Source organism: Castor canadensis, chromosome 11 (genome assembly GCF_047511655.1).
Source record: "Castor canadensis chromosome 11, mCasCan1.hap1v2, whole genome shotgun sequence".
Taxonomy (NCBI): domain Eukaryota; kingdom Metazoa; phylum Chordata; class Mammalia; order Rodentia; family Castoridae; genus Castor; species Castor canadensis.
In genome coordinates this window covers 121,713,293-121,736,286 of record NC_133396.1, presented here as the reverse complement: position 1 = coordinate 121,736,286, position 22,994 = coordinate 121,713,293, and the positions used below count along the sequence as shown (strand labels likewise).

General features: G+C 41.7%; 1 protein-coding gene across 1 annotated transcript; it reads right to left on the bottom strand.

The window, feature by feature from the left end:
- Positions 1 to 15,410: 15,410 nt before the first annotated feature.
- Slc30a1 (solute carrier family 30 member 1) lies at positions 15,411 to 22,256 on the bottom strand. The gene is made up of 2 exons (XM_020172839.2): positions 21,573 to 22,256; positions 15,411 to 20,109 (listed from the first exon to the last, which is right to left on the bottom strand). The coding sequence occupies exons 1-2, from the start codon at positions 22,192 to 22,194 to the stop codon at positions 19,205 to 19,207; spliced, it is 1,527 nt and encodes a 508-aa protein (XP_020028428.1). The 5' UTR covers positions 22,195 to 22,256; the 3' UTR covers positions 15,411 to 19,204.
- Between the last annotated feature and the right edge of the window lie 738 nt (positions 22,257 to 22,994).

Below are 22,994 nucleotides of genomic sequence, written 5' to 3'. Positions count from 1 at the left end.
AAAACACATGAAAAAATGCTCACCATCTCTAGCAATAAAGGAAATGCAAATTAAAACCACGCTAAGATTCCACCTCACCCCTGTTAGAATAGCCATCATCAGCAACACCACCAACAACAGGTGTTGGCGAGGATGCGGGGAAAAAGGAACCCTCTTACACTGTTGGTGGGAATGTAGACTAGTACAACCACTCTGGAAAAAAATTTGGAGGCTACTTAAAAAGCTGGACATCGATCTACCATTTGATCCAGCAATACCACTCTTGGGGATATACCCAAAAGACTGTTACTCCAGAGGCACCTGCACACCCATGTTTATTGCGGCACTATTCACCATAGCCAAGTTATGGAAACAGCCAAGATGCCCCAGCACTGATGAATGGATTAAGAAAATGTGGTATCTATACACAATGGAATTTTATGCAGCCAGGAAGAAGAACGAAATGTTATCATTCGCTGGTAAATGGATGGAATTGGAGAACATCATTCTGAGTGAGGTTAGCCTGTCTCAAAAAACCAAAAATCGTATGTTCTCCCTCATATGTGGACATTAGATCAAGGGCAAACACAAGGGGATTGGACTATGAGCACATGCTAAAAGCGAGAGCACACAAGGGAGGGATGAGGATAGGTAAGACACCTAAAAAACTAGCTAGCATTTGTTGCCCTTAACGCAGAGAAACTAAAGCAGATACCTTAAAAGCAACTGAGGCCAATAGGAAAAGGGAACAGGTACTAGAGAAAAGGTTAGACCAAAAAGAATTAACCTAGCAGGTAACACCCACGCACAGGAAATCAATATGAGTCAATGCCCTGTATAGCTATCCTTATCTCAACCAGCAAAACCCTTGTTCCTTCCTATTATTGCTTATACTCTCTCTACAACAAAATTAGAAATAAGGGCAAAATAGTTTCTGCTGGGTATTGAGGAGGGGAGAGGGAGGGGGCGGAGTGGGTGGTAAGGGAGGGGGTGGGGGCAGTGGGGAGAAATGAACCAATCCTTGTATGCACATATGAATAATAAAAGAAAAATGAAAGAACAAAAAAAAAAAAAGGAAAATTTAATTGTCTGTATGAAAAACAAAAATTCCTTGTGTAAAGTTACCATAACCAAGCCACAGCCTAGGAAAAACGAATAATTAAAATCCAGGATATTTTTAAAAGTCTTACAAATTAATAAGAAATAGATTTTTTGTTTGTTTGTTTTTCTTACAATGCTTTACAGAGAATTTGAATAAGAAACTCATTGAAGGGCTGGTTGTGTAGCTCTGTGGTACTTACCCAGCATGTTCAGATCCTTGGGTCCAATCCCCAACACCACAAAAAAATAAGAAAGAATATCATTGAAGAGGAAACATCAGTGACCAATAAACACAGGAAAACATTCCACTTCTACTGGCATGCAAATACATGCTAATTAAAACTAAATTGAAGCACCACAAACTTTTGGCAAGAATCTTTACGATTACACTTTATGAAACATTTTCAAAGACTCTTATGCACTCTTGGTGGGAATTTCAATTTGAAAGGCAATTTGGCAGTATAGTATCTATTAAATTTAAATTGTGCACACCCCATGACACTTAAAGTCAGCCTCCTGAAAGGCAGCCTTACATGCACAAGGGAACAAAGTGTGGTACTACCTAGGGGAGAAAATGTAGGCCACCCTAAACAGCCTTCAGTAGGAACCTGACCATATAAATTTATCACAGGGAACACTATGCAGCATTACAAATAAAAAGTTAGATTCTATGAACACAGTGGTGAATGAAATAGCAAGTCTCAAAATGATTCAATTTGGAAAAACTCCAAATATACCCTAAATTGATGATCATGGAGAAGGTGAACCCACTGAGACAAAAACCAATGAGCATATCAACAGCAAAAACAACAGCAAAACTTGAAAACAAATAGGGAACACTTCCTTAAGCCTGTCAGAATTCTTTTGTTTACTAGATGATTGTGCCAGGATATGATTTGTGTAATTAAAAATTAATTTATGCCTTAAAATCCCAGAGTGGAGGAGATAGCTCTAGTCACCCTGACCAGAGGCACTACAGAGCAAGGGAAGGCAGCTGGAGAACAGGTTTTGGTGCATGCTTGCCTTAAATTGCTGTGACAAGCACTGACTCCATGACCACCATGGTCCCAAGTGAGTTTCTCCAGCAATGGTTTAATCCCAGGTCAGTGACTAAATGCCTATCCCTCCAGCCACTCCAAGCCCCACATTCACTGGGGAAACCCTTTATTTCTGTGACTCCACAGATATCAGCAGATGTAATCCACAGGAGCAAGTGAGCACAAACACAAAATCTGAAGATCTAAATCAGTAAACCAAACCGTTAGATCATGAGCCTGCATTCTTAAAATGCACACAAAATACACCTTCCTGAAATAGTGAGCTCCCTTGCAACTTTTAAAACACCCAAATTCATCAGCGAATTATGTGCCTAAGGAATGACACAAAACAAATTCCACATCCTAAAGCCAAATGGGAATGACACCCAGGCCCTTCTCTCTCAGGGAAGGTTCCTGAAGTTGATTGAACTTAACTAGCTTATCTGACATGGCTCCAAGTCCACCTTCAACCTAGTTCCTCCGATGCACAGGGAGATCGTGTGGCCCATTTTCAGCCATGATTCCTGATGTCCCGAGACCACAATTTCCTTGATACTTGGCTGAAGATTAGGACATGGACAGAGTAGTGGGCAGCTGTTAAGTGCCAGCACTGTGCTAGGAACATCCCTTCCATCACCGCACTGGAATTCAAGTCTCCTGAGACATAAATACTAATGTTCTCATTTTACAGGTCAATAATTTGCTCAAGATTACATAACTCATAAACACCAGAGAGAGCATTTAAACCAATTCTCTGGTTCCAAAGTCCCTGTTCTCACTTACTCTGTTCAGCAGAATCTCCTCCTTCTAAGGAGACGAAAATCAAACTAAAAGACCTCGTTCTGGGATCAAATATGTACAACTCCAAGAGTCCAAGCAGCAGGACTCTGTTGACATCAAGGTCAGGCTTTGAAAAATGGCCCCTTTCTTCCCTCTGTAGACCACCAGAGCCCTCTGGGAGGCCTTGGGGTTGAAGTTTGCTATCCATTGTTTGGACTCTCCTCCCCAGAACAGGGCTGAGGTAGTAGGGCTGTGGCTATTATTACACAACAAATCAGAATGTCACAAAGCCAGCCTTGCTCCTCAGGGTTACTTCAGTTCCAGGCATTAGTAATCCAACAAAGGGCTGGTGACTACTTAAGTTAGGATGTCCAAATGGTGGAAATATCACTTTGAGCAAGAAAGTTGTTTCCCAGTGTTATCAAAGGATAAAGAACTTGTTTCCAGGAACTCACACCTTCCCCTAAGGACATCCACTTCTGTTCTATAACGGCTGACTGGCTACGAGCTCAAAGCCTTCGCCCCTGTTATTCCCTTGCCAGGAGGCTCCTTTCCCAGAATTCCAAGGGGCTTGCTCTCCCTACCTCTTTTAGCTCTCTACTCAAATACAGCCTTTTCTCATTCATCCAGGCTTTCCTAGCTATTATATCTAACAACCAGACCCCCACCCTGCCCACCACCCCAGGCACTTATTCTCCTTCTCTGCCTTTACTCCTTAGAATTTGTCACTAATCTATTCTTTATGTTACTTCTTTTTCTTTTTTCTTTTTCCATGTTACTTCTTTATCTCTTCTCTCCACCCTACTAGAATGTACATTTTACCAGGATAGGAATTGGTGTTTGTGTTCACTGCTAAATCCCTAGCAGGTAGACTAGTGCCTGCTGCCCAATAGATACCCAGTAAATATTTGTTCAATGAATACGTCCATCTGTGCTCCAGAGGGAAGCACGGACATCCTGGCAAACCCCAAAAAGGTTTAAGTGAGGCACTAAAGAGAAACATCAAGAACTTTGGAGGCCTTGACTTGAATCTAGGCCTAGCCAGGTGAACCATACTTAATCTCACCAAGCCTCATTCTGTGATTGTTCAAAAGAGGATATTTACTTCCTGGGATTGTCGTGAATGGACCAGTAATGATTTACTAAGCATGTACTTAATAACAAGTCCCATTGGAAGGACGATGCTTGCATTATTTCTTCAATCCTCACAACGATACCATGAAGCATGCACTGTTGTCATCCCTCAGGAGACCACAGAGACTTTCCCAGGGTGATACAGACAGAAAACAGATAGGGCAGGACTCCAACCCTCATGTGTCTTCAAAATCCGTGCCCTAACCATCACATCAGATGTAGTTAGGACCCAGGTGGAGAAATGGTGGCCCAGAAATGTCCCTTTATTTTCCCTCCCACCCAAGCCTTCAGCAGAATTGCTCTTGACATGGAGGTGCTGCTCCTGCCATTAAAACAGAACTGGGTCAACCCAGGATGAACCACTCCTCTGCCCTCTCCAGCCTGAGGACTTGATGCAGCTTTTTGTATTAGGTACATTTCATCTCCTCAGCCCCTTCCCCAGAGGGATCTGGCACCATGTCACTTTATATTATAAGGGAAAAATATTTTTATTTTGTATTATTATCAAAATTGTTCTATAAGCTCCTTTAAAACATAGTCTCACATTTCAACTTCTTTTCTTTATTTTGCATGATTTTATTTTGACAGAATTTCAATAAGTATGGAACTTTTTGCATGAAAAAAGTGATAGTGGGAAATCAAATCTGAATGAGAAAATTTATGATGTCAAAAATCTCATCTGCAACCACCTACAGATCTTTCCTTTCTTTTTTAAAAAAATGTTTTTATTAATATATAATAGTTGTACAGGGGATTTCATTGTGACATTTCCATATATGCTTACAATGCACCCCCATTCATCCCCTCCATTACATTCCCTCTTCCTCCTCCCCTTCTTAGTAGTAGGTTTCCCTACTTTAGTAGGTTTCGGTGTTCTATATTCATACATGTGTAGAAATACATCAACCATATTCACCTCCTTTACCCTCTTCATTTACCCTCCCCTCCCCACTAGAATGTGACCTGTTTTACTAGTCTTTATTATTTAAGTGTCTGTTTTGCCTTAGTACTTTACCTGTAAATATCTTCTACTTTAATCATTCTAACCCCCTCGGTTACTCTTCTTTACCCTTTTCCCCTACCCTGTATTGTTCAGCAGTTTTCAGTGTAAACACATTGTGTCTTATTCCTGCTCAAATGTGATGTATTTCCATACTACTCGCTCTGTCATTCTCTTCTCCTTTCCCTCCTCCCTTAGTCTCCTCTAAAGTCCCACCATTACATTTCAACTTTGTGATGTTATCAAGTAGTATAATTTGTTCAAATGACTATTGAACATACAAAAAGTTTGTAAACACATGTATTTATTATTCATATATACAGTTATATATGTGTGTATAATATATGAACTGTATATATATGAAATGGAACGTATATAGTATTAAAATGTAAGTTGTCCAAGTGTGTCAGCATCAAAAATGGTCAAAAAGTGCTCTCAAAACCTAACTTATACACTCAACCAAATTAGCTGGTTTTTAAGTGTGTGTGTGTGTGTGTGTGTGTGTGTGTGTAGCAAATGCTAGTGTTTTGCTTTAAATGATTAGGTGAGAGAAAAGGGTTCAGGTTGCTCTGTGCAAGCCCTTCTCCAGAAATCCCATGCAAAGCGAGAACAGTCTTCACTATCAGTAAACGGAAATCCACATTGGATAGAATCAGCACCCACTTTTTCCCTTTTGTATGTTGGCTTTCAAACGAGTGCAGACATTATCTTGTCCCCTAAAATGATAGTTTCCCTGCCAATGCAGCTCACTGAGCTCGGGAAGCAGATGTGTATCGTAGAAGATCTGCAGAATCATTATTTATTTTTTGTGACTCGTGAACTTATATTTCAAATAGATGTTCCTTATATGACTTACCTGGAAATTGTAATTAAGTGAGGACAAGCACAATTTAAAACTCTTCAATATAGCCAGGTATGATGGTACGTGCCTGAAATCCCAGTACTTGGGGGACCAGGCAGGAGGATTTTGAGTTCTAGGCCATCCTGGAGACATAGTGAGACCCTAACTCAACAAGCAAACAAAAATTCCAAGGCAATTAAAGCCCTCCCACCACTGAGCAGCTAGTGGTATCTGTAGACTAGCTGGGTAATCCAGTGTACACTCACTCCCTGCCCTGGTACAAGGTCTCAGACAGTTCAGTTTAAAATAAAAACACTGGTGAAAATTGTTATCTATTAATTTTTTAATAAGCAATGGAAGTAGAAGTCTTTGCCTCCTTTGGACCTGCTTCCCTGGAATCACAGGTGGTAGGGCCAAGTTTGCTTGGAAGAGACATGAAAATCACATCTTTTCCAAGATCACCCTTTTCCTCTCTAGGTAAACCCTCTCCTTTCATTCCTGTCATCCCTAGGCCCACCCTGCTGATGAGGGGGTGGTGGGGACAGGACCTTGGGGGAGAAGAGAGCTTGCAGGGAAGGTGGGCTACAGGTCTCTCCATCAAGTGTCACTCTGAGGGAGGGACCTATAGATCCACTCCCTACTGGACGCCTCCACTTGGAAACTTTCACTGGGGTTTCTGCTAGACTGAAAACCATGAAGGCAGAGGCTCTATCTATAATCTATTTTCTTCTCCTCCTCCTTCTTCTTTTTTTTCTTCTTCATCTTTTTCTTTTCCGTCTCCTCCTCCTTCTTCTGTGTTGTCAGAACTGAACCCAGGGTCTTGTACCTGCTAAGGACCCTACCATAGTGCTGCACCCTCAGCCGATTTTGTACATTGCACGCCCAGTTCTCAGCATAGGGTGTGCTCCGTAACTGTTTTAAGAAGGAATGAGGAAGGAAGGAAGGAAGGAAGGAAGGAAGGAAGGAAGGAAGGAAGGAAGGAAGGAAGGAAGGGAGGGAAGGAGGAAGGAAAGAAGGGAGGGAAGGAGGGAGGAAGGGAGGGGGGAGGAAAGAAGGAAGGGAAGGAGGGAGGGAGGGGGGAGGAAAGAAGGAAGGAGAGAAAGAGAACTTTCAAGGAGAAGGCATAATCTACAAGGTGGGGGTGGGGTAGAATGACCCAACTAGAAGACAAGCTCCCATCACTGTTCAAAGGGAAAGGAAAAGCGGAAATATTCGTGGCATCTCAGTGGATGCAATAGAGGGTTTTGTTTATCATCTCAGGCTTTTGGAGGAAAAGGAGGAATAGGTGGTAGCTGTACAGCATGATCAGAGGAAGGCCCTGCCCTCCTACCTTGTCTCGTGATCTGCCCTGTCCTCACCTCTTGACACCACCAATGCGTATGAGTGCACCAGGCTGTAGAGACTCCTGGCATCCTCTGTGTTTCCTGGGAGCCACCATCTTGGTCTTGCCCAGTTTCACCCATTTGTTTGACACCTTACTGGGATGTGACCGTGAGTGATGGGTGGAAGGGAGAATTTGTTGGGCTGAATCCTAGGCAGCAGAGGGAAGCTCTGAGAGCTGTTGGGCAAAGGGGGAAGAGCACTGGGGCAGGTAGGTAGAGGCAGGTGTCAAGTTGAAAAAGTTGGGGATGCCATAGCTTGCATTTTAAGCATCCCCCAAAAGTCCATGTGTTAAAGTCTTGGTTCCCAGCTCATGGTGCTATTGGAAAGTGATGAAACCTTTAAGAGTTGGAGGTCTTTAGGTCCTTGATGGAGTGACCTTAAAGTGGATAATACGACTCTGGCCCCTTCCTCTTCCTCTTTTTACAAAAAGGGGTTTCATTATAATATTTACAACACACCTATAATGTACTTTGATCAAATTCACACCCTCTTTATTACTCTTTCTAAACCACCCTCCCTTTTCCCCCTCCTTTTTACAGCTTTTGGTAGGTTTCATTAGGCTATTTTCATACCTATGTACAATGTACTTCTATAATATTCACAACCCCACTTTGTCTCTTCTCTGCTCACTGGCCATGAGGTGAGCAATTTTACTCCGCCACACACAGCCACCATGATGTGTTGCCTCACAACAGGTCCAAAAACAGCTGTGCCAATCAACATGGACTAGAACCTCCAAAACTGTGAGCCAAAGTAAGGCCTTTCTTTGTATAAGGTGACTATCGCAGAAATTTGTTATAGTGACAGAAAGCTGACTAACACAAGAGGGTAGAGGGAGGAGGAAAGAGGAGTGGAGGAAAAAAGATCAGCTTGAGTGCTGTACGTACAATAAACCAAGCAGGATGCTCAGTGCCCATCAGATCACTTTTCCACTGGACCCTTTAGAGACAATGTCTACTCTGGTCTACCTCCAGGTCATTCTCTTTGGAGAGGATGGGGTTTGGGAAGCTTCCAAAAGATCCTTAAGCTGGTTTTTGAAGGATGAGAAGGAATTTACTGTAGAGAAATGAAATAGTCCACACAGGAATGAAATGGAGTAGTGACATAGCACAGATTTTGGAGAACTGCACCTGGTTCTGACTGGCAGGAACAGAAGGTTCAAGAGGTGACAAGAAGGACTAAAGAAAGAAGGAAGGCAGGTAACAATAATTGAGTTGTCAGCAGGGTCTTACTCACCAGTCTGAAGGGTTAGAGTTGACCCAATAGGAAACATGGAAAGATTTTAAGCAGAAACACACAATTCTTGCCCAGCACCTACAACAACAGTACAGGCACAAAATAGCTACTCAGCAAAGAGTTTTTTCAGATTGGTGTTTTAGAAAAGTCATCTGGCAGGAGTTTAAAGGATGATTGTAAGAGGCAGGGATACCAGCGGAGACACTGGCAATCAGTTTTAGAATTTAGGTCATGGCTGGAGGGGGGAGGGGTGGACTGTAAAAGATATCTGAAAGACAAATTCAGATACAGTCTAAGCAAAATTAGGGATTGTGATCCATATCAAAACTTCTGAAAAAACTTTAATCAAGACCACAGGCACACAACAGTTTCATCATCCCTGGGCTGCTAATGTCAAATAAATGTCTACTATCCTAAAAAGAACAGAATTAGGCTCAATTATGCTACACAGCAAAGGCCCTGAGTCTGAAATATCCATGTCCCTTTCAATCTCTTTAGTACTGTATTGCTACTTTTTGCATAGCTGTAAAAAAATACCTGACACAAACACTTTAAGGGAGGTAGGATTTATTTTGGCTCATGGTTTCAGCAGGTTTACTCCATCATGGCTGGCTCTGGTATTTGTGGGTCCATGGTGAGGCAGAGCATCATGGCGAGAGCATGTGGCAGAGGCTGCTTCATGGCAGGCAGGAAGCAAAAAGAGAAAGGGCGAAAAAGAGAAAGGGGCCAGGGACAAAACACCCCAAATACCCAGCCCCAGTGAGCCCCCAACACGTGAGCCTTTTGCAGGCACACTTCGTATCTAGACCACAAAAAATGCTCAAGCCAGCAAACAGTTTGTGTCCTTATTCCATGAACAGGAAGCATTAATTCTGAAGCCACATTTTACTCAAGCCCCCTGCGGGAGTGGCACTCTTACCACAGACAACCAAACTATCACATGTTGGGTTATTAATAGAGGTACAGACCAGATTCTAACACAGCCCGAAGATGATGCAGTCCAACTTCTTATTTTACAGATGGGAAAACTGGCCCAGAGGAGAACCAACTTGTCCGTGGTTATAGTTACTTAGGGAAGAAAGGACCAGGAGCCAAGCTTCCAGGACTGTTTCCATGTGCCACACGGTGGAGAACTTCTCATAAAATCCTGCATCTTAGCCAGAAAGGTCTCTCGAGGTATCCTGTCCAAGTTCTGCCCTTCACAGAAAACCCAACCAGGGCTCCCAGCAGTAAGAGGGCAGGCAGCACACACCCAAAGGCCATCAGTGATGGCAACACCAGCACCCAATCCTTCCACGGCCTACACAGATTGTTGGAATTGTCTTTGTTGTTTTTGAGCTTCACCATTTCTCCAGAGGCAACAAGCTACTGCTGCTTCTCCAAGTTCTTTGTCCATGGAAGTACAGATCTTGTCTGGGATCAGCAGGTAAACACCTGTTTGCCCCCAAGGTACTCCTGGCTCCTGCAGGTAGTATTTGCTACAAAAGTCACCTGGGGGAGGGGAACTCATGATTTTGAAAAGGGAAAGAGGTATGGTGCCACTGAGGAGAACAGGGTAAGCCTAAAGGGCATGAATAGGCCATGAAAGATCTTAAGGATCTCTTAGATGGAGGGAGGGAGAGAGAGAGAAACAGAGAGAGAGAGAGAGAAAAGGAATGAAGGGGCAAGTAAGAAACAGAAAGGGAATAAATGTGGCTAATATGAATTCAACATTTGAGGAGCACTTTTCAAAATGCTTTTCTTATATATATCTGTTTAATCTCTAGGACGAAATATTATTGTCATTTTTTCTGATGATGGAACTAAGTCGGGAATTGGAATTTGAACCCAGGTGGTCTGACTCCAGGGCTAACCACTTTGTAAACTGTGGAATGCACAGAGCTTCCAGAGCTAAAAGACTGTGCTGCTCTGCAGGGTGAACGGAATTATCGAGAGCACAGACCTGCTTAGATAGAACGGGCTCGTCTCAAGGTCCCCCACTTGCGGATTGTGGAGAAGTCCCGCAACTCTCTTACCCTTAGTTTCCTCACCACCATATCAGAGCAAATAACATTTAGTTCACAGAGTGACAGTGAGGATCACATGGGATAAAACATTTGTCACAGTGACACAACATAGAATGTGGTACCCGTTTTAGTTTTTTTTGTCCCATGTAATCCTTGCAAGAGCCCTGTGAGATGCTTCAGCCCCATTTCACAGATCTGAGAACTGAAACTCCAAAGGTATCTCACCTGCCAAGGTCGTATGCCTACTAACGGGTAAGAAAAAGAGGAGAGACAAAAGAGAGGAGGAAGGAGGAAAAGAGGAACAGGCTCTAAGTATAACAAAAAGAGGAGACATAAGAAGAAGAAAGAAGAGCTATGGCGAATGACATTCTACAGTCATCTCAGGAGGCCTTGGGGTTTGAGGGATGAATGCCTCTGATCATACAAGGTAGCCTCACCAAGAGCTCTCCTTTAGTTCACACTGGTTCCCATTGTAACACATGAGGAAGTTTGGACTCCCACCAGATCCCTTAAGGAATTATTTATCCCTTAAGATTGATATCGCAGCACACAAATAAACCACAAGTATAGTTAAAGAAAGCTGCTCTTCGTATTTCACATTAAAGCTTAGCCTCTTTTCTGCCTCAGAGCCCAGATCAGTGTTTCATGAACTGACTTATCCAATGGAAAATATTGCCAAAGTGTTAAATGAAAAGTTATACCACTATCTATTGTGTCTAGCCCTTTTCTGACAAAACTTTATTTGCAAGTCTGCAATTTAACTCCAATGAGAGCAAAGTCTTTGTAGTAATATTTTTAAAATAGTGTATAAATTATAGTATTTATGCACTTATCTATGTAGATTAGTTTCTTATTTCTGCTGTAACAAACTACCATAAATTTAGTGGCTTAAAACAAGACAAACTTTTTTTTTTTGTGATACTGAAGTTTGAACTCAGGGCCTTAAGATTGCTAGGCAAGTCTGTACACTTGAACCATGTCCCCAGCCCTATGTTCTGGAAGTTATAAGTTTGAAATGGGTCTTAAAGAATAAGTACACGTGTCAGAAGTGCTACATTCCTTCTGGAAGCCCTAAATGGGACAAAAGGAGGAAATGTAAAGAGAAGCGCCTGCTATGGTGAACAGTTCTACAGTGAATCCATTTCCTTGCATTTGCCACCTGCATTCTTTGGTGCCTGGCCCCTTTCTACCTCTTTAAAAGTGGCAACCAGCATCTTCATCTCTCTCTAAGGACAGCCCCTGATTCTCTGGTGCCTTCTGTCACCACATCCATCGGCTGTCACTGTCATCTGAAGACATCATTACATCTTCTGACTGGCTCTCTTGCTTCCTCTTACCAGGAGCTTTATGGTTACACTGGGACCACACTGGGTCCACCAAGTTTATCCAAGACAGTCTCCCCATCTCATCCCTTGCCATCTAAAGTGTTCACAAGTTTTGGGGGTTACAACATGGACATCTTTGGGGAGCCATATCCTGTCTACCATGGTATACTGCCCAATTTTTCTAACTCATTAACTGTTAAGCACACAAGTTCAATCGATTCACCATTGCTCTCTAGAGGAATCTCAAACCTGATGCAAGAGCCCAAAGGAAGGTGTCATTGAAAAATCACCCTTTTTACAAGCTATTAAAAGAACTCCATAGGGCTGGAAGTATGGCTAAGTGGTAGAGCACCTGCCTTGTAAGCACAAAGCCCTAAGTTCAAACCCCTGTTACCACCACCAAAAAAAAAAAAAAATTGATAAACTTTACTTAATAATTTCCTTGACATTTTCATAAGGTCAGGCACCAGTGGCTCACACTTGTAATCCTAGCTACTCAGGAGGCAGAGATCAGAAGGATCACGGTTGGAAGCCAGCTTTGGGCAAATAGTTCACAAGACCCTATCTCAAAAAAACCCTTTACAAAAAATGGTTGATGAAGTGGCTCAAGGTGTAGAGTCTGAGTTCAGACCCCAGTACTGCAAAAAAAAAAAAAAAAAAAAAAAGAGAGAGAGAGAAATAAGGATCAGGGATCAGTTCTTCCAGGTTTTGATATGAATATTCAGTTTTGTGTTTTAATAAAAATGCTGGTTTTGAACCCCTTTTATATTGCCAGAAATCCCATTTTTACTTTATACTTTAAAAGAGGTAGCCAGGGGGTTCCATGACCAATTCAGATGGCCAGCCACCTGAACAGAAATTTGAACAGATAAATTTTCTGAGCACAACACAGGAGCTTCTAGCTACTTGGTCTGAAAGCAACCCTTTATCAAGGGTTATAAACTCAGAAGTCAAACCTTCGTATTTTCAATTTGACTATCCAGGCATGGAAGCACGGTTCCTAGACTTCAGGGTGAAAATGAAGTTCATACAAAACATGGAGGATCTCTGTAAAGGACAGGGGGATAGATGTAGCCTTTGGCTCCTTTGGAGAATCTGGAAGAGAGTTAGCCTTTTATGGTTTCTAATAGGGCAATACTGCCTCCGTAGGGGAATATTTGCAACAGTTGAGATATCATGATAATGGGTTGGCAGAGAAGAAGACATGGCACCTGGGTAGGAGGCACAGAGCTGCTAAACTTTTCAACACAAGACACAGGACAGTTTGGCACTATGATGAATTGTCACACCCAAATGCTTTTTTACCCATCAAAAATCATCCGTGTCTGCTCATCCACATTTACCTGAATTAACTATGCTGCTCATGCCCAAAAGACCCACTGCTTTCAGAATAACCCTAAGAATATTATCATTTCATGTCAAACACTACTTTACAGTAGCTGAAATGAAATATTAGTTGAAAAGAATGTCACTTAACCATAAGGTTGGATTAAAACCAAGAGAGGACCTAAATCATATATATGTATACATATATATGTAAATGTGTGTAGTTATTTCTGTCTTCCATATAATTCAAAATTTAAAAATGACATCAAACCATAATTTAAGAAAGTCTTTGGTGGAAAGTTCTGATTTTTCATTGGGCTACTTTAAAAAAAAATAAGTATCAAATGCTTTAAAAGTTATTCTCCTTATTTCTTTTGGTGTTGAAGTTTTGCTAGTGTTCATGCTTTATTATGCTCATCAGATGGAAATCAGAAAGAACTCATTTTGAATTTACTTATGCAGTTGGTTAAAAGTCCAAAGTGATGGAAAAGCAATCTACTGACTGCGTCCAGATAGCTTCATAAGTTCTAGCTTTGGTTTCATCACTAACTCAGTAACTTTTGGTAAGGAATTTTAGTATCTCACTTTGTGAAATAGGAACAATGGAATGTGCTTAATGGTTTGTAAGGACTAGAGGAAAATGTACTTAAATATAAGAAGTTAGTGCATATTAACTATTAAATAGTATTATATCCCTTCTGCCTGCCACTCCTCAATATTTATCCAAGCATCTTTAAATACCTTTGGTATACATACATATACCTTGGACTATATACTAAGGAAATAAAGATGAAAAAACATAGTCCTGTCCTCACAGCCTATAATCTAAAAGGAAATGAGTTTTTAAATAAGCAAATGCAAATGCCATAAACTACTAGATTTAAAAAGCTACACGTGGTGGGGGGGTGCAAAAATAAACACCAATTCTGAAGACTCAGAAATGTCTGTAATTCTCTAAAAACAGTGTTACTTGACTTTCTTAGCATATTCTCCTCTAATTCAAAAGCAATGGTTCTCATTTTAGAGAGAATATTGGCAGACACTTTTTGAAAAACCCCATTGCTGCAGAAGATAGTTCTTTTTCTGACACATCCAGGTAAGGAGAAAAAAAAAAAAAACTGGCCAATAGCAATTATAAGATACCATAGATTAGAGCTATGCATTCTGGGCTCAGAAGTGCTAAATTTTTATTATATATATATGTGTGTGTGTGTGTGTATGATGTTTGAAATGTGGTATATATATGTGGATATGACACATATTTGGTAATTAGTTCAGGCTTACTACTGAATAATAACTTGATTTGTCTTCCTGTCTCACTTTGTCTACAACTGATTCCAAATTTATCCTACACACTACTTCTTCACTTTCTCTTTTAGCCACTCAAAAATGGACAGCTTCCTCTTTTCCTGCAAAACCAAATTCAAACTGGTTAACATGGTATATTTAACCTATCGTCTTCTACCTCTTAACCCACAAATCTTTATTCTACTCTACAATCCCTTACAATCCTATTCCATATTAATCTACAAAACTTTTCCAAAGTTGTTTACCCTTTCTTTGGAATATCTACATTATCAGTTCTCTTGAGTAGCTATCTACCTATATTTATTGTCAATTGATGTTTTTCAACTATTGTCTCCAGGTCAGAAGTGCTTTTTTTTTTTCTTTTGGCAGCACTGGGGCTTGAACTCAGGGCCTCACCCTTGTTAGGCAGCCACTCTACCACTTGAGCCACTCCACCAGCCCCTGTGTAAGTGCTTTAAAGAGATTTTTTTAGTATGAGAAGACATTTTTGGTAGTCCTGAGGTTTATATAACCACACCAGTGTACCACCTTTTGGGTTAACAGTTCAGATGGTCACACAAGTACAAAATACTTAATAATCTTCATTAGTAACTATGCTTTTAACTAACAAAGTTAGGAAGCAGCACAAGAAACAGATTAACCTTAACTATGTAACTTACAAATTTAGTGCTTATATGCAAAAATAGTTTCACAGCAACTTATTAGATCTCTGCAGTGAGTTGTTACCCTTTCAATTTGTATTGCACCTTTTGCCCAGGTATGTTTTCTTCCATACTCTGCACACTAGCAACATCTGTGTTGAAATGTAATTTCACTTCCAATACCTGAAATCCATTTCTCTTTCTCATAATCCACCCTACATTATAGGAGGGGAGGCCATAGGCACAAAGCAAAGTAGGTATTAAAATTAGTTTATTTTTCTACTTAAGTCTTAATAAATGAGAAGAAACACAGTAGTCTGTCTCATATAGAACATTTATAATACATAACAATCCATAAAGCCTCATGGTGAGGTAGGAACAGCTTTGGAAAATAACACAGTCATAAAACATACAAAAGGTTAGTTGCAGCACTAGACATTTTCTCTGCATCTGCATTTAATGAGATGATAACTGCATTTAACTGTGCTGTATTCTAGCCCAAAAGACAGGCAACAGCAGACACAAAAACACAATCTGAAAGTTTCAGAAAGAATCACAGAACACACTAATACACTTCATTGTGCTGTTTCAAGGCAGACCATAACATGGCAATTTATGTCTTTTTATATATAACCACATATTAATTGTATGTTACATTCCCTTCAGTATCTTTATGCCAAGACACTGAACCATAAAATTTTTGGTTTGAAAGTTTAAATTGTTTAACATACAAAAGGCTCTTGTGCCAGTGAAAATGACTGCTAAATATTCCAGAGCTTGTTAGTAAAACAAAATAGCATTGCCACATTTCGGTAGAGCTACATCCAAAATAGTGCTATTACAATTCCCAAGTCAGGGACGGTGAAACACTGTATGACACAGTTTTAATTTTAAAAACAACCAAAAAACCCTCCACCTTTCCAAGACTTTTAATACTGTTTTTTATCACTTAACTGAAACTCAGTATTAAAATAAATATTTTTATATTGTAGAATTACTCTCCATAGTTGTGTATGTGTGAACATCTTAAGACAGCAGGTTAATGACGTGTTTATCATTCAAATATCCACTTATAAAACAGTAAAAATCTTCAATACTAGTTAACCTACTAAATACTTCACATTAGGTTCCATAGGTCTTTTCCCTCAAAACTTTCAAAAATTCAAAATAAACTGAGAATGTTAACAAGACACAAACATACTAATTAACATAGCCTTCTACCTACTGTGATTTTCCAAGGTGCACTTGATAGAAATTTTTCCTATTCAAATACATACCTTTGGATAAAGTTATTGAGCATTTTCTTTTCTAAAATGTTAAAATACATACTGAAAAATTTTTGAAAATTTTGTTTTCAGATTATAGGCCATACTTTTGCAATGTAGATGCCCTCTAGAGAAAAATAAGCAATCATTCAATGCAAATGTTGACGATGGCGAATTAAATCTCTCATTACTAAGGCTGTATTTGGCTTGGAAAAATTTCTGGTTGGTTTTAATTCAGGTACATGGAGCACCTCCCTTCTCAATAAACATTAGAGACTACAGATACATTTCTAAACACATTCTACACTGATCTTTCTCAGATACAAAAGAGCCAGTAGGAGAGATGCAACTCCTAAAACTGATGCAGTGTTATAAAACAGCATATAACAATTAAATAATAGGTTTAAGTCTCCAGAGAATTCAGGGTATTTCTCTCATTTTCTTTCAGGAAGCAATAAGCTATTTTGGAAAAGACACTTAAATTCCACAACATTTAAATATAAATGCATGTCTTTTTTTTCTTAAAGATAATGCTAATATAGCTAAAAATGGGTTAGAAAGTGCAATGTAAAGAAATAAATAATTCTCTGCTAAAATTCGTGAGTCAGGGCCCACTGATTTTGCTATGACGAAGTCCTCTGAAAAAAAGAAAATCCTATGGTACCACTTTTGTTACACATAAGCTACTTAACAGTTAGGAAAGTGAAGTAACTAAAACCTAAAAGCTACCACCTTCAAAGCACTTTTGAAAAATAAACAACATAGCCCTTGTCCCAGGCTTATATGCCATTTTTAAAATGCTCACTTCTGTGATGGTGATGTCTTTTACTTTGGTGTTACACCACCTTTAAGAAACAGACCCTCAAATAGAGCATTCGTAAAGAAAAACCCCGCTGAATGTAATACATTTACCAGTTACCCTATTGTATCATTGCTGAAATGGTTATATAACAAATTGTTTCAAGATCTTAACAAAACCTTCCTTAAAATGTTCAATTAGGAATGTACATGATACCGTACAATTTGCAGCTTTTGTCTTCCCAGATAAGATTGCTCAATTTCATGCTTAAAACAAAAAAACCCCAAATCTTTCTGCAAAATTCAAAATAACTACCAGTTAAGAAACTGAATTAACATTAGATAAGAGAATATTAAAAGATCAAGATGTATTGCAAATTGGCAGGTTATGCTTTTGGCCCACTATAGTAAATTTACAAACTATGTTCCTAAAATTACCTTTCTCATTGGAAAAATCGGCTGTTCTTAAATAGGCCCATTGCCAGCAACAGGCTTATACTAAGGAAAAAACACACCATCTACCACAAAAGATCATCCCTTTAAAAAGTAACTGTTATATTCCAACACATTTATCTTTAAGACCTATGAAGCAATGAATTATTTTAAATCCCAAAACGTAGCCTTCCCCCAAGTAGTCAGCTATAAAAGTTACTGAAGTAGTCAGAATACCTTGTTTCTAGAAAAATAGAGCTATACATGATAACTGATATTAATTTCCATTCTTTTGAGGACAAAAATCTACATTTTTCTTTAAAAGCATAACCCTTCTCTATCAAGAAAAATATAACTTAAATCCCCTTAAGTATTTGTGTTGGACTTGAATTCTATAGCAATAATGAAATGGCCAAGAATAATTTTCTGGGTAGATATATTGTGACATCCTGCAAAATAAGCCACTGGTCAAAAAACTAAGCAATGTCAAGACACGATGACTTACAGAATCAGAATTTTTTCTTATTAATTCTGCTTTCTAAGAATTTAATACCCAAAATGCATTAATCATCTGATACTCTTCTCTCAAGTCAGTGGCTGTTGGCAAAGCACAAGCATTGCTATTTGTGCTCAAAAAGCTGTTCAAATCTATTTGTGACTGGTCACCACGAAATGACTTCAAAAAGTTTTTTTTAAAAAACATTCACAATTTAAATTACATTGATAGCTTGCACTCAGCAAGCTAAGTCAACATCCTTAAAAAATGTTTACAAATTTTGTGAGTAATCTTTCACCTAAATGTTCCTAATACCAACCTTTCAAAGAAAGTAATGCTGGTGAACATGTTCATGTTTTAGACTAATGTTGGTAGAATAAAACAAGCTGAGTCTCAAAGTAATTTAAAGATGTAGTCTAAATTATTAACATACAATAACCTAAACATTTAGTTTGGTAAACTTTCTTCACTGCTCTTACTCCTTATATGCCCTACTATGTGTAAACTGTAATCCAGTTTGTAATTGTCTCACTTTCCTAGACACTCAACAATATAGAATACAGAACAGTAACTGATCATATTTCCTGCTAATAGCCATGAGTCACTCTTAAAATATGCTGCCATTATGCTATGTAATGATTTCAAAGGGCAAGTAAATATTACCTAAGTCATCAAAGGAAATAAACTTGTTGATTTTTAAAGGTCTTAACAATTATAATTCTAATAAACAAAGAATAACAATGGGGGAAAAGAAAAGCAAAGAAATTCCAGTAACAATTTTAATTTATTTATCCCCCTAATTTTTGTCATGGGAAAACCAGAAATCAAATGTCATTATGTCATAAGGTTTATACTTACTTTAAACAAAAATGTAACATAGTGTTAAAACTGGCTTTCAAAAACTGTTACAGCATGGCTGTATTCTGCACTAGTAATCACAAAGTTGTAATATAGAACTCTGTTATGCAGTCTCATTATGTTCTTACAAAAATAGAGTTAAACTGTGTGACCAGACAAGGACTTCAATTACACTACTTGGCAAACTTAGAATTTCAATGGAGTCTTTTTCCTCTTGCAGTTTAAAGCAAAAGTCAAATATCACATCTTTTTCAAGACTCACAAAGATGATTCAGGTTGTTTGTTTGGCACTTTTTTAATCTCTATCACAACAGCAGGGATGCTTTCAGCTTTAGTCCTCCTGGGCTTCTTCTCTAGATTTTCACTAAGTTCTAAGCAAGAAATGCTAACTGTTTGGGCCTTTTCTGCATCCTTTCCAGAGTGGACTTGTGGCCGTGTCCCACAGCATTGCTTCAAAGCACACTGAGTTCTGCAGGCAAGTTCACATGGGACTACACTTGATTTAGAGCCTACGCTAGCAAATTCAGGCTGTATGGTAGTAGCATGAATTCCGTGATTATGAAAAACGTCTTTAATGGTTTTAGCCACCTGCATGTATGATGTTGGGTCTTCACATTTTATATGAGCAGTGGCAATGATTCTGCTTCCAGCAAGTTGCCAAACATGTAATTCATGAACTTCCTCAACTCCTTCAACATCTCGAAGTTCTTTTATCAAATTTCTGATATCGATTTGTTTAGGAACAGTTTGTAGAAGAATAAGAGCAGATTCCTTAAGTAATGGATAAGTTGTGTAAAGGAGTATACAAACCATTACAATACAAAGAGTTGGATCTAAATAGAGCACCCAGCAAGGACCAACCTCATGAACCGGTGCATGAGTACTGTTAATTTTTTCTATAAATACTTTGCAGGGATCAGGGGAACACGGATTCACACAAAATTCCCTTTCAGAACAACCTTTCCAAAAAGAGTAAAAGACCAAGGCATTTACTACTACAATCACTGAACCCAAGGCATCTCCAAGGACATGCAGAAAAACTCCACGCATGTTAAGTTGTCCAGCCCTGTCTTCTTCTTCCAATTCCATATGGTCAGGTTCTGTGATAAGATTCCCATTCACTTGTACTTCCACTGCATCTTCACTTCTGGGTTTTCCTGGATCTGTGAAGAAATTTTAAAACACTTATCAATACATTTGAAGTGTTTATATTTACATCTTGTCTAATGCCTTTCAAGTGGGGCAGGTAATATTTTTTCATAAATCACAGTAAGAGTGTGCTCAGAGCAATATAAATCATCCGGATCCTAGGAACAAGGTGGGACATAATGGCCAGGGCTAAATTAAGTCATGTACTGTTTCTCCACCCTCCTCCCCACTCCTGCCAAAAAAGTGTTATCTTTTCTATGGGAGCTGGGTCAGGTACACATTCTGCTGTTTTTGGAATGTACAAAGGAAAGCATAAATTTGAAGACTATCATCTATTAAATGCACCTGTGGATAAGTCTAATACAAAATGCCTGATTTGACACTGGGTTTGCTTTCCTTACACTGAGGTTGATTACTTGAAGTTAAAAAAGAAAGTTTCAACTTTGAAGCGTTTATCATGACTATAAAACACAGTCTCTTTGTAAGAAGGGCTTCAAAACTGACAAATCAACAATATAAATCAGCAATCACAGAGATGGACAGTAAAGTTGTGACTAAATCACTACCTACCCTAAAAGCTTTTAAGTCTAAAAGTACTGATCTCTTAAAGGAATTCCACTACACACCAGAATAGTTAGCTTAATTTGCTTTGGAATAACACTCTGTCAAGTGGAATGAGAGGAAACCCACCACTTAAAACTTTTCATTGCACAAGTTGAACTTCACTAGCAGGACATTCTGCACTTGAAAAGGAAAACTGTCTCTGTAGTACGATACAACCATAGATAAATAAATACAAATTTTACAAAATGGAAGTAATACCAAAGTGTTAATCGTTTTACTTGGGTAGTACTGGTTGATTTTCTCATTTTTTTTTCTAAAGCACTCGCTAAAAATGAGATCAATACATCACCATCACTTATTTTAGCACCATTATGAAAAGTCCTAAGAGCAGTAATGTTCTGCATGCCCAGACAGGTCGGTCGGCCTACGATTTTTCCAGGATGAGGGGTCAGTTAGTTGCAAACACACATTGCTGTTCACAAAGGAAACCTTTACTCGGGGTTTACAGGCTCTGAATACACCATTCTGAAACTTCTTCAATGACGCAGAAGGGCTACTTGAGCAGGGTAAGGTCTCCCTCCAACGCCCGACAACTAAGGATGATCGGGGAGGTTGGTCCGTTTCCCAGGAGACCCAAGGAATTAAATGAGGAAGCATTTCCGATCGGGTTCCAACCACAACCCCACAAGCCTCTGGAAAGGGCAGCCGAGTGCGGGTGCAGAGTGCAGCGGGGTGGCGGTCACCTCCCGACCCTATTCCTAGCGTGGGTCCCATAGTCCCCCCCACCCACCCGCATCCCAGACGCGCCCCACTTCCTGGGTCGGTACCCGGCGCGTGCGGTCCACCCCGCCGGGGGTCCCCGCTCCCCACACCTGCGGTGGCGTGTCCCCCTTCGCCCCCCGCCCCCACTCACCTGCCGGGTCCAGCTTCAGCCCGTTGGAGCTGCTGGTATTGGCCACCAGGGTGTTGGTCTCCTCCTGGTCGGGGCCCGGCTCTCCGGGGGCCGCGTTGCCGTCGCTGGCCCCGGCACGGCCACCCTTGGTGCGGCCACTCTTGGGGAGGCTGTGACCGTGGCCGTGACCCCCGTGCGAGTGGCCGTGCCCGTGGTCCTGGCTGAAGCCGCTGTGATGGTGGAAGAGACAGAGCCCCAGCACGTTGACCAGCAGCCCGGCCACGCCGACCCCGAGGACCACCAGCGGCTGCTGCATCTCGTGCGGCTCGATGAAGCGCTCGATGGCCTCGAGCAGGATGGCGAAGCAGAGGCCGGTCAGGAAGATGGCGTTCACGAGGGCGCCCATCACCTCGGCCCGGATCCAGCCGAACGTGTTCTTCTGGGTAGCGTGGGTCCGCCGGGCAAAGCGCTCGGCCACCAGCGCCACCACGAGCGCCAGCACGTCCGACAGCATGTGGAAGGAGTCGGAGAGCATGGCCAGCGACGAGGTCACCCGGCTCACCACCACCTCCAGCACCATGAACATGAAGGTCAGCATCAGCATGCACAGCAGCCGGCCCCGGTTCCGCCCCCAGCACCCCATGGCTGCGGCTCAGCGGACCCCGCGGAGGGCGCGGCGGGCGGCGCGGGGCTCTGCTTGCCGACCGGCCGGCCGCACGGGGGCGAGCCCGGGTCGAGAGCCGCCGCCGCCGCCGCCGCGCCCCGCGCCCGCGGGCGTCCTCCGCCGCGCCCCGCGGCTCCTCAAGCGCCGGTCCTCGCAGCGGGCGCCCCGGCCCGGCGCAGCCCCCGCACCCACAGCCGGGCGGAGGAGGAGACGGCGGCAACGGCGGCGGCGCGGAGCTGGGGCTCGCGGAGCCGGGGGACGAGGAGCCGGAGTAGAAGCAGAAACAGGAGGACGGCGGGTGAGGGCGGCGGGCAGCTCCGCGCCGAGAAGGCTCGGAGCATCTGAGGGCTTCTCCCTTGCTGGTCGCCTCCGCTGGGACTGGACTGAGGAGCCCGAGGGTGAGGCGCTAATGAAGGCAGCGGCCGCGGGAGCTGCACTCGGCCCGGTCTCGGGCGCCTTCTTCGCCCCCCTCCCCCCCACCCCCCCGCCTTTGCAGACGGTTTACAAAAAAACTTTGCTTTGCACTCGGAACCCCCGTTTTCACACGGACCCGAGCGTGACAAGGCCTCGGCGCCCCGCCCACTAGGCCCGGCACGCTTTCTCATTGGTCAGGATGCCCTCACGACAGCCGTCACGTCCCGCCCACCCACGATCGCTATTGGGTGGAGGGGCGAAGGGGCGGGAGCGGGGGGGCGGAGTCTCGGCTCCAACCGATGGAGGCGGGGCCTTTCCCTCCAGGAGCCGGGCGTGGGCCGGGGGCCGCGGCCGGGTGCAGCGGC

Excerpts from the sequence above, each read along its gene's own strand:
- Slc30a1 (XM_020172839.2), bottom strand. The coding sequence starts at position 22,194 with ATGGGGTGCTGGGGGCGGAACCGGGGCCGGCTGCTGTGCATGCTGATG. Across the intron at positions 20,110-21,572 it reads GCTGAAGCTGGACCCGGCAG|ATCCAGGAAAACCCAGAAGT; the intron begins GTGAGTGGGGGC and ends ATTTCTTCACAG.